This window comes from Gopherus evgoodei, chromosome 12 (genome assembly GCF_007399415.2).
Source record: "Gopherus evgoodei ecotype Sinaloan lineage chromosome 12, rGopEvg1_v1.p, whole genome shotgun sequence".
Lineage (NCBI taxonomy): Eukaryota > Metazoa > Chordata > Testudines > Testudinidae > Gopherus > Gopherus evgoodei.
Window position 1 is genome coordinate 29,416,412 of NC_044333.1, and position 12,435 is coordinate 29,428,846.

Genomic DNA, 12,435 nt, shown 5'->3' on the forward strand with positions numbered 1-12,435 from the left:
GTTCAAAGTTTTGGACATACTGTGGATTATGATTGGTCCTTGTTTTGTGATAGTAGGAGCAGCAGCAACTAAATAAAGTTGCACAATATTCAATCTATCCTCCTGTTTTTAGTCCCTTGTAATTTTTGAAACTTTCATAATTTTGGCTGAGCTATTCTAGGATTGGTATCCGTCCATGCTGTGGATATTTGTGTGTGTGAGCAAGAATGTAAGTCTGAGCAAGAATGATTCAGCCAGTTTTGAGCACAAGGAGAGTGAAAGGGGGAACACATCTTAAAAACTCCAAGAAAACATAAGGTGTCAGTCTGTACAAATAAAATCAAAACAATGCGATTCAATAGGATGTCAGATTTATTTGCCAGTGCCAAACTATTTATCAAATGATGCTTTCACTAAACTATCTTACAACACAATCAGCATAGGCTTAATATTTCATCCCAGTGCTCCGATTTTTGTGCCTCCACTAAAGCACATTGTACTTGAGACGTCAAGAAACTGAAACTCAGACTTAAATTACTGATTTTGTATTTGCTTAAAATAACAAGCCAAAGCAAAATTCTGTTCCGAGTTACAAAAAACATAATTATTGCAGTCCATGAAGTTACGCTGGCTTTACATCACTGTAAATAACAGCAGAATTTGGATTGAATCAGACAGATTTCTTGACCATGATGCTGACTGAGCTACCATACTTGTCTCAAACAATTCTCCAGGCCTCAGGATAAAATGCATCTCTTATTCCCTCCCCAGTGAACGACTGATATTTAACGAAACTTGGTATTCCAATGAACTCCATCAATGTCCTACAGTTCATAGCAAAGGTTTACATTTTTATCACTGACTACTGTGGATGTTAGCAGATGCTCTGAACAGTGTGTCTGAAATCCTCGTACATCTGTGTGCCTGAGTTTTGAATGTCTCTGCTTCTGTCAGCTTCAGTCAGAGCTTTATTAATACCATGGTTGGTTTTCATTTTTGTTCTCTCCTCCCCCCACCATAATTTTCTTTGTTATTATAAAAGTAGCATGAATAAATAACATGGGACAGCGCGATAATGAAGGATCAGCAGGTTAATTAGAGAGATGAGTGGAGAGTGATCATCCTCTACCCTGCTGAGCATCTGCTGCCAAGTTAATTCATGCAGCAGCATGGTGTCTGTTCCTGGAGAGCTGCCTGCTGCTTTTCCAGCTACAAGTACTATAAAGAAAGTGTCCACAGGAGGGGAAGGCAAATCAGATAAATTGAATTTATTACTAATCAGCCGATGTAATTTATTTGCAGGTTCAAGTTTTAGGAACTAAATAAAAGGCAAGCTGGGGGCTGTTGCTCTTCATGTGCAGGCCAAAGTTCCAGCAGCACTAGGTGACATTTCTTCTCTTTTTTTTTTTTTTTTTACTTTGAGGGGGAAAATTAGAGGCTGTTGCTAACACGATTCCCACAGCAGCAGCGAGCAGTTTCTATCCATTGTCAAAACATTTTCTCAATGTCATCCGGTGCTTTGATCCTGAGGACAGGTTAAGGTTGCCACTGTGGGAACATCTGATTGAGCCCCACCCTTGCATCTCCTCAATATCTACTTCACCATATTAAGGTTCATTATCATTTAGCTCAAAGTAGTCTTCTTCTAGCTGACAAAGCTCTCTCTCTCCTCTTGTTGTCTACTGTCTTTTCTGTATCACGTTGGGAACCTACAGGCCAGCCAGGTTGAGCTCACCTGGGTGCATAGCTGGATACATATGTAGGTAAATGACAGTCACTGCCCAAAGAGCAAGTTTAGTCCCTCTCTTTTCCCCTTCTTTTGGGCCAGATTACTCACACTGAGTCTTACTTTACTCAGTGAGAAGTAGTCCTCCTGAAATCAATAGGACTGTTTGCAAAGTAACATACCACCCAGCATGAGCAAGAGTGGAAGAAATGGGTCCTTGATTGTCTCCATCCCACTTTCTCCTCCATTCAATTTTCCTCCAGTCCTTTTCCCATGTGTTTTTTTCCCAATTCTTTCCCCCTCCTCACACCTTATCCCCAGGCATCCAGTTCCTCCCTCTTACATCACTCTCCATTTTCCTCTCTTCCCCCTCTCTGGCCCTCCTAACAGACATTGTTCCGTCCCCTCTTCCTTGTGCTGTAACAAAAAGATCTGTTGTCATCCATTGTTTGTAAACATCTTTAAACATACAAGAATCCTCTTTTCGTGCAATGACAGCTGTCGGTGTTCTTTCCTCATGGAGGTTTCAGTGGAGCCACCTAGTGGCTGAATGGTTTAGGTGCATCCTTGTGTGTGAATGGTAATGGGGAGGGCAGCAGGGTTCCAGTAAAGAGAATTCTCTTTGCACAGCCTTCCCTTTTGTTCATGACTCGTCTGCGTCTACCTGTTCTACACCATCACACATTACACCAGGAGTGAACAGGAAGAGTGTGACTGCGTCAGAAAGAAGGAGGAGCTGCAAACAAAAAATATGTATTGCTTTTCTCATGTCAAGCAGGTGTCTGACCCTCCTATGTGTAATGGGGACAGGAGGAGGAGGCCAGGAATGGAATGCAAGGAGACTTCCCAAGAGGGCTTTTTGCTCCAGCAGCATAAAGACTGTGAAAAGATTCAACTCACAGTAGTGCTAGCCTTTCCAAAGGGTGCAGGCGGGCCAGTTTAGCAGAGCTGGCTAGTCACTCAGGCAAGTAGCTTCTTCGATGGAAGGTCTCTGGAACTGGAAATCATTGTGTGTGTTTCTGGCACAAGCACACCTGGAGCTCCCAATGGGAAAATGACCCATGCATGATGCTATCCCATGCAGGACTATATCTTAGATACAAGATAGTGAGAGGGTAGGGACTGAGCCCCAGAAGTCAGCTGCTTTTTTTTATTATTATTAAAGAATTAAGTGTGGACAAAGAAAAGAGCATAGGAATAATGTGGACAAACAACCATATATGATCCCTGCTCCTTGAGAACTATGTGCAGTCCCATGGACTTCAACGCAGGGGCATGGTTCTCTGTGGAGGACTGGAGTTTAGTTGTGTCTGACCCCTCCTTTGGAAGCTCAAAGAAAAGGATTATGGATCTAACTCATGCTAAAATCTCTTTAAAGGGTCATTACAAAAAAAAAAAAGGTACAGAAATGGTTTTGTTTGTTTGTTTTTTAATCTCACCAAAATAGTGACTGGGACTAGGAGGGGGAAAACACAACTTGCTGAACATGCCCTGTTAGGATATTACAAGATTATACTCACCAAAGAAATTAGGTTCATTTTAAAAATACCCTGTAAATAAATTGAACTACAGCATAATTTAATGTACCTTATTTCTTTACATTTGGGTGTTTGATACCGTGTGATTCAGCTGGTGAGGGTGTATGAGATAGGAGGGAGATTCTGTTGCTATATGTGCATTCAATGTCACCTCTGACATTTTTAACCAATGTCAAGAAGTGCAGTTGTGCTTCTTTATGAAGATGTACTAATCATTGATTCCATACACACATCTTCTCCATTACATCAGAGTGGCACGCGGAATAAGGGGGATAATTAAGGAGTTTGATGCTGGTTTGGGTTGTCTAAATCCTTGAGAACTCACACTTGAAACTGAACTTTAATAAACAGGCTTGCTTCCTATAATTCCAAAAAGGACATGAGAAAGGACTAGGCTATCTATTTAGCTCCATGGTGCCATCAGTTGTGATGTGACTGTTGCTAACTTGAAAAGACGTAAGGAAAATCTGATTCCCACAGCTGAAAAGTGAAGGAGAATACTTTCTGTACTAGTGAGGTATTCAGCTCTAATCAGCTTCAAAAATGTTGCTTTATAATATCACTATTTTGATTTATGGTGGGTTTGTTTGAATATCTATTCTAAATATGTCTAAAATACAAACTCAAACTCAGATCTAAATAATTTGGTCCGCTTTAGATATATCGGTTACATTAGAACTATGAAACTAAGCACCTCTGAATTTTGGGGAGGAGGGATGTTTGGAAATTGACTCTGGTAGAACCAGGCCTGGTTCTCTCCTCTGCTACCCCTAGGGGTGTATCTACACTTCAGCTGGGAGCATGCCTCCCACCAAAGAGGCTGGGACCAGAGCGGCTGCACCCCCCACTGATAAAATCAAAGTCTCCTGGTGCATAATAAGCCTGAACACGAGCTCCAGTGTTACACTGTGGCCAAAAGGGCTAATGCAATGCTGGGATGAATAAACGGGAATCTGAGTAGGAGCAGAAAGGTTATTTTACCTCTGTATTCGGCGCTGGTGTGATTGCGGCTGGGATCCTGTGTCATTAGCTTAGCTCAAGCTCACATGCTATAAATAGCAGTGTGGATTTTGCAGCTCTGGAAGAGGCTTACCACCTGAGCTCAGATCCAGAGGGTCATGTGGGCTTGGGAGCCCAGGCTGCAGCAGCCAGGCTGCTATTTTAGTGTGCTCACTTGACTCAATCTAGTGGGAGCTTGTCTACCCAGGCTGGGAAACTCCTTACAACTGCAGTGTAGACATACCCCATGTGATTATTAGAGCTGGTTGGGAAATTTTTTATTAAACTTTTTTGCCAAAAATATTGATTCATTGAAATGAACTGTTCACAGGATAAGGTTGCTTTAGATAAGTTTCCTGATGTGAAAAAGTGGTGATTAAAGTTTTTTAAATGTTTTAAATGTACCATTTTGACAATTTCTAAACAAAAAGGGGGTTTGTTTTTGTTTTGGCTCAAAATTACTTCAGTTAGAAATGTAACAATTTATATGAAAAAAAAGAGGAAAACAAGGTGAAAATCTAAAAAAAAAAAAAAAAGTTGAATGACCTGAACTGGTTATGTGGGGGCGAGGCTGTTCTGGACCACAATTTTGTTTTTAGAATTTGACTTTTTGTCCCAATTTGGGATGGGAGCATGTGTTGAACTCTTAAATTCTCATGGGATGGGAAAACCATTTCTCACCCAATCCTTGTGGCTACACCACATGAAACTGGTGTATGCGAATGGAGAATTAGGTTCCTAGGAGACCTAATCTTCAGTTCCCTTCTTTATGCACCAGCCAACTCCCTCTTTTCTTCTTCTGTTTATGGAACTAATTAGGATGACCAGACAATAAGTGTGAAAAATCGGGACAGGGAGTGGGGCGCAACAGGAACCTATAGATGTCAAAAACCCCAAATATCAGGATTGTCCCTATAAAATCAGGATATCTGGTCACCCTAAAACTAATTAGCTACAAGAACATGTCCCATTTTCTAATACTCTGCTACAGGCTCAATCAATTATAGAAAGTTACTACCGTATATCAATAATATCACATCTACTGGTAAGTATCTCCTAGGGTATTCTTGTTGGGTTAGTATGAAATTGTCTGTATTCTGTATCAAACCCTCACCTAAATGAATATGTGTGCATGCACAGGAGCACGCACGCACACACACACACACACACACACACACACACACACACACACACAACAACACACTATGTTGTTAAAACTTTATCAGAATGTGACCACCACCTGAATAGCTTCCCCCGCACCCATTCCCCTACCTTCCATCTCTCTCTTCCTGTTTATTTACAGGCTGCAAGCTCTTTGGGGGCACCGCAGCATGCCTTCTTTATGTTGGTCTAATGCTAATGGTCACTGCCCCAGTGATCTATTGCTGTTGGAATGGCCCCTGGGACCATGAAAAGTTGGTATAAATAGAACAACCCTAGGGGAGTTTCAGTGTACACCAGAAATCTGAATGGCAGCAGGATCAAGAGAGCACAAAGGTATCTCAGAGGTTCCTTTGTGCCCCCCCACACACACACACACCAACCACCTCCTGAGCTTCACCGAGTGTTTTTCAGCCATATCTCAGAAGAGGGGCTGTGTGCTATGTCTGTTGTATGAACTTTGCCTATCTTTCAATTTCTCTCCCTTCCAGCCACACAAACCTTCCCTCCTCAATTTCCTGCTTTCCATGAAATGTCATTAGCATTAAGTCAAAACCATTTCATAACACAAAATATGAGGAACTTCATAGCATTTCAAGCACATTGACTCTGGGAATACAGGAGAAAAGAGGTTATTGAAAAGAGCTGCAATCTAACCCTTCAGGCCCGAATGTGATGTATAGCTTTATCTTTCCATTTCCATCAGTCATATTAGGGTTTTCAGAAAGACATATAACATCACAGTACTTGTGTGTAGGGGTCTGGGGTAATTATTTTATATTATTATTTTTTTTTTTTGTGAAGGAATATACAAACAAGGTTAACATGAATCAACATGCACTCTATTAGGGCATGACTCAAACCTAAGTTTTATTATTTGTTCCTCTGAATCTAGCAGTTAAAAGCTAAGCTGAATCATTAAGTATGTAAATAAAACCAAAGTGTCTTGTATTTTTTAAGTGCTTATTTACAGTGGTTAAAACATGAACATTCTGCCACATACAAAATCGTTTATATTAGAAAGGAGTGGGCTGGTAAATGTTTGGATTCTATGGTTACCTAAAGGCAATAGAAAATTTCTTATGTTAAGTGAGGAACTAAATTCAATAATTACCTGTGAGAATCTGAATCAGTTATTTGAATGTACAGCTACACACATTAGGTACCATTAACAAAACCGACATTTGCCACACCATAGTATTTACAGTATTGCCTATATTTAAAATAACACAAATAGTACAGTAAACTTAACTACTGCAGGAGTTAAATCTTGATTGTTTTAATTGGTCCACTATGCTTGAAAGCTGTGAGAATACAAGAGGTTTAACTATGTGTGACAGAGCAGTATGTGTTATTCATAAATCAAATATTCACTCTAACCCCCATGGGTAAAGCAAATACCCATGTATACCATCTAGCTGAGTGATCCTTGATATTAGCACAACTTCATTACCGCATATATCTCTTTAAAACACAAAGCCAACAAATAGGCAGCTGGTGGCCAAAACTGATTTTTGATGGTGACTTCCTAGAATTTCCTAACCAACAACCTACTAAATGTGTTTAAAATACCACTGGAAAAAAAAGTTGCCAAAGTGTAGGCAGTTCTTCCAATTATAATTGTGGCAAATCCCTGCTCTTCCCTTGTCACTCTCCTAGCATTAGCAACTGTGCTCAGTTCCAGTGCACAAAGCTGGATACGCTGCCAATGGCAGAAGTCAGGCATTGGGAAGGGTAGCTTTACACACGAGTGATCCCACTGAATTCAATGGGGCAACTACCATGCATAAAATTAAAGCATGTTCATAAATCTTTGCAAGATTGAGAGCTAGGATTGTCTGGAATCACTTTCTCTTACTTTTTCAAAAGAAAATAGAGTTTAGGTTTCAAGGTACCAAGTACCAATAACATACCTTTCAAATAAAAGTGGTCATCACCTTTGAAGATCAGGCCCACAGCTTTTAACCCAATCTAAGCACCTCCTTTTGGTTTTCTTCTATACAATTCTACCACTTTAAACACAAAAATGTTTATTTTACTGCAGGAGCAATATTATGGAGCTTCAATGTAAAATACAAAACACAATTCGTTTTGACTGATGGATGTACTTTATTAAATGAACTAATAGCAGTGGGATTACTTTAAAAATAATACTTTCCCATACACTGGTTTCATGAAGTTAGTTTTTATGAATGTGCAAGCTGAGAAAGTCAGTGCCTTATGTATCTGGTAAGTGGGGCTAGGGCTGGTGAAGGGGGCTGATGTGTGTGACAGTATGTATGTGCTTGTGGGGGGGGGGATTTATGAACTAGGGAAAAATTGTTTTCAGCAGCTATTTTGAAAATGATGTTTAAATGTTCACTTTTCCAGATAATACACTCAGCATTTTGGCAAAGCACAGTGGATTCAGCCGTCAGACGCAAGAAGTGTATCTTTTACCGATCATAATAAGTGATAGTGGAAATCCTCCCATGAGCAGCACCAGCACCCTTACAATTCGGGTCTGCGGTTGCAGCAGTGATGGTATCGTTCAGTCCTGTAATGTTGAAGCTATGTACTTCCTATTGGACTCAGTATGGGAGCCTTAATTGCCATATTAGCATGCATCATTTTGCTGCTAGGTATGTATTCATTTACAGCCTGCTGTTCAACATTTTTCTGGTTCATAAATGACTATAAATAAACAAAGAAACCAATGGTAAAGGTGATGTTATCTGGAAAAATAGTATCTAATTATTAGTGTTAATATATATAGATTGAGTAGCTGTAGAGTTTTGGAGTAATTGCTTCAACTGCATATAGATGAGTCTAAGGCTAGAAGAAGAAAAATATATATTATGAATTATATTAGTGCCCTAAGACCCAGTCAGGATGAGCCCTGTTGTGCTAAATGATGTACAAAAACAGAAAGCACAGTCCCTATTCCAAAGATCCTTACATAGAAATACCATTTAATAAAGTTGTATTATGAAATTAAATCTACCAATTCCCATCAGGCTTTAGAAATGTTGAGTAAGAAGGTGAACTGAGACCATACTGTGGGTGTTGGAAACTGAATTATTTGTTATATGCTATTTCTTCCAAGACTTACATGCATTTATTCTGGATTGTGATGGCTTTAGAGAGATTTCAGTTTTACAAAGAAAAAGCACAGTTTAAAAACGTAGTATATGACATCAGCAAGCAAGAGAACAGTGATGAAAGAGCCCTGTTGCTCTGCTAAGTAACAGATTTCAGAATTAAGCTGCAGAAACAACAAATAGTAACTAAAGCCCAACTCTTTGTGCACCTACCCATAATTCTAAAATTAATATGACCTAAGCCTCTTCTCATCTCCTCCCCACCCCATCACAGTTTCACTCTCCTTACTGTGGTACTGTATGGCTTTGAGCAATAGATCAACAAAAGATTTCTTCATGTGACTATGATCAGAACCATATTTTCAAAAAGTGTCACCTAATTTTGGTTGTCTCCATTTTTGCATGCCCAGCTTTAGACACATAGGCCCATATTCACCAAGGTACATCAATGGGAGTTAAGTACCTAAACACCTTTGTGCATCTGGGCACTAGGGTTTCATTTTCAGAGATACTGAGCAGTTCCTATTGATTTCGGTTGGGATTGTGAATTCTCAGAAATCAGCAATCTGAAAATCAGGCCAAATCTGTCTGAAGTGAAGCTTAGAAATGGAGACATTCAAAATTCTGATCCTTTAAAAAAATTGGGCCTAAATAAGCTATTTTATAAATATAGAGTTATGGTAATAGGAAGGTAGAGCTCCTTTCCCTAGCTCCTGATCAAATTTTGCCATTCCGCCAGTGTGTTACATTTCTAGCTCTTTCAGCTTTTATTATGGTTTTATTACTCTTGTAGAAGGATACTGTCTGCAGCCCTCTACAAAAAAAAATCTAGTTTACAGCTGCTTTGATTAGATGTTTTCTTAACTAATCAGCCTGTGATACTTTTTTACAGTTATTGTGGTGCTGTTTGTAACATTGAGAAGACATAAAAATGAGCCTCTGATTATCAAAGATGAGGAAGACGTGAGGAAAATATAATCCGTTATGATGATGAAGGAGGTGGCGAAGAAGATACAGAAGCTTTTGACATTGCAACTTTGCAAAATCCAGATGGAATTAATGGATTTTTACCCCGTAAGGATATTAAGCCTGATCTTCAGTTTATGCCCAGGCAGGGGCTTGCACCTGTTCCCAATGGTGTTGACGTTGATGAATTATTAATGTGAGGCTTCATGAAGCTGATAATGACCCACCGGCTCCACCTATGATTCCATCCAGATTTATGGCTATGAGGAAGAGGCTCAGTAGCTGGTTCCCTTAGTTCATTGGAGTCCTCTACATCAGACTCAGATCAGAATTTTGACTAACCTCAGTGAATGGGGTCCTCGCTTTAAAAGACTTGGAGAACTCTACTCAGTTGGAGAAAGTGACAAAGAAACTTGACAGTGGATTACAAACTTTTTCACTCTTGACTTAAGGATCATGTAATATTCTAGGGCCACTGCTGTTAGTTACGACTAATGTGGCTTTTTGTTTTAGAGGCAAGTTTAGCGGACAGTCATCTAAAAAATCATAAAATCACCTTCATTGTAATGTTGAATAAAAAAATAAAGTATATGTTAGGAGGTATAGTCTTGTGGAGTGTGAAGTAAAGTATGTGGAGTGTCTAGAAGTCTTTGGATATTCGATATTCACTTGACCACTCTGAAGATGAAGATTTGGATCTTTGATAATCTTCAGTGAAATGAACGAATAAAAGAAAAGGGTGCTTTTCTAATAATGGACCTGCAATGATTTTGCTATTGAACAGAGTTGGCTGTCAGTATGTAAAGCTAATGTATGTTTCCGCATTGCCAACAAAGATCCTCCACAAAAATGTAAAAGCAATATCTGGTCTTCTTTGCAATGCTGAAATGGAAACAGCACCGTAAATCCCTACTGGCTTCTTCTGTGCAGTGACCATACATTGTACATACAATAATTGTTGGCCACATAACCACAGACTGAATGTCATCTTTAAATATTGTGTCAAGCCTTAAAATATTCACATGTTCTTAATCCATTCCAGTCATGGATTAGAAACCCTACCAATGTGCAGAGGTTGAAGAGTGGGGGTTCAAAACCCTACTTTAAAGAGGATTGTTTTAGAGAAGAAGGAACTCCCACTCCATTTTCTGAAAGGGGAAAGAAAAGAAACTATGAAAGGAGATGGACTTTCATATATGAAACAATTAATGATTTTATTGCTAAAGATTGAATTTATTTGTTTAATCCTGAAATAAATATTTTATTGATGTCCATTACTGCTTTTATTATTAAGGGTAATAATCTATAGTGTAAGATTATAAAGAAACCTAAATTATATCCATTAATAAACCTTAGAGTTTTTTCTATATATAAAATGAATGTTTATACATGTACATTTTGAAAAGAAAATGACAATTTGTTGCAGGTTAAAGCAGTAAAGTAAAGCTGAGTTTTAAGTGATGCTGGCAGGAATATAAACTTTCCCAGACAAAACTTTTGACAGTTTTATATTTTCTTCATAAATCTAGTAACTGACGTTTTTAATACAAGCACAAACTGCTGGAAGTAAACTGGGTCATGTGAATATTTAAACTGTAGACTTTTAGAAATCCACACATTAAACAGTACAGTAAAACAATGCTTATAGTTTCTCCACTGTATTAGAGCAGGAACCAGTATGTACATAATTTTACTGCTTCTGTTATTAGCATTTCTTTATATAATATTCATGGTGGTGCACCAGGGCTCTTGCACACACTGTAAACAGCACTAGGAGCTGCAAGCATATTCAATTTGCAATGCAAACTTGCCATTTAGAAGTAGCAATTGTATAATAAACTGAGTATTCATGCAAATCATTTAAATTTTCTACTTTGTTTTGATGCTATATATCATTTGTTTATTTACTTCATGTATTGTATTCAGAGAAACTCCTGTATTGTTTCCTACTTGTGAAATATATTTTTATAAATACCTTTCTTGTGATGCTGTTTCTTTTCAGTTTAACTTGTACCCTATAGAGAGGAATCATCAGCTGTGAATAGTTAAAAGGTTCTTTATAAACCTCTGACTGCTACAGTTTCTTCAGTTTATTTATTAATCAATTAAATAGCTGGCAATCACATCAATACACTGTTTAAAATAGGGGATAAAGTCAGAATAACAAAAGAAAAAGATGTTGGGGGCAATTTTGAGACAGTGCCTGGAGAATTAAACATGCAGCAACCTCATACCGCAAGAGGATTTATGCATATGTCTAATTTTTCTGTGTGCCATGCTGAAATTAACCTCCCAACTTTTTGAATGTTGCTAATAAAAAGAAAGTATTGTTTCTAGGATTCTCAGTTATTATTTCTTCTATAAACAAAAATAGTTTGACGCATCATCCCCAACTCTGCATGCATTTCAAAATGGAAACATTGACATTTGCTTTAGCTATGCCGCAGCTGCCTTTAATGACTGCAGTTTGCAGATAACTAATATGCTAACACCACTTCTAAATGCATTGTAAAGGTTTTAATGAAATTAATGAAGTCTCCAATTTATTTAAATTAGGCTGTATTCACACAGTTTCCATCTGACTAGCTTACACAACGCTCTCAGCAACATACACTAAACGGTGGAGTCATCTAAAGATAGAAAGGCTGCATTCATCAGGGTTTCAAATGTAATGCAACACATTTTGTAATAGATTTCAATTTTAGTCAAATGCATTCTTGTGGAGGCTCTATTAATCATTTGGCCAAAGTGAAAGGGTGTTGTGTAGCGTAATATGCCATCCTACGGTAACACAAGTGTTAAGGTCTGATTTCCATCTGATGTTAGACCAAGTTCCAATCTAGACCACACTCCTTGGAGCAATGGAAGATGATGTAAGATATGGATGAGATTATTGTTTATATCCACACACAGATATAACACAAGTAGCTCCTGAGTAGACGTTATATTGTTCACTGTGGCTCTTCGCAGGGTTCTTTTGTAGAGA

General features: G+C 38.5%; 1 protein-coding gene across 1 annotated transcript in view; it reads left to right on the plus strand.

Annotated features, from left to right (window-relative positions):
• The window catches only part of CDH8 (cadherin 8), a 211,417-nt gene extending 200,037 nt beyond the window's left edge, over positions 1–11,380 (plus strand). Inside the window, 8 exon segments of the mRNA XM_030581829.1 lie at positions 7,774–7,953; positions 7,956–8,024; positions 9,376–9,447; positions 9,450–9,635; positions 9,638–9,682; positions 9,685–9,711; positions 9,714–9,787; positions 9,789–11,380. Coding sequence (XP_030437689.1) covers positions 7,774–7,953; positions 7,956–8,024; positions 9,376–9,447; positions 9,450–9,635; positions 9,638–9,682; positions 9,685–9,711; positions 9,714–9,787; positions 9,789–9,866 — 731 coding nt within the window. The 3' untranslated portion in view covers positions 9,867–11,380.
• The last annotated feature ends 1,055 nt before the right edge of the window (positions 11,381–12,435 follow it).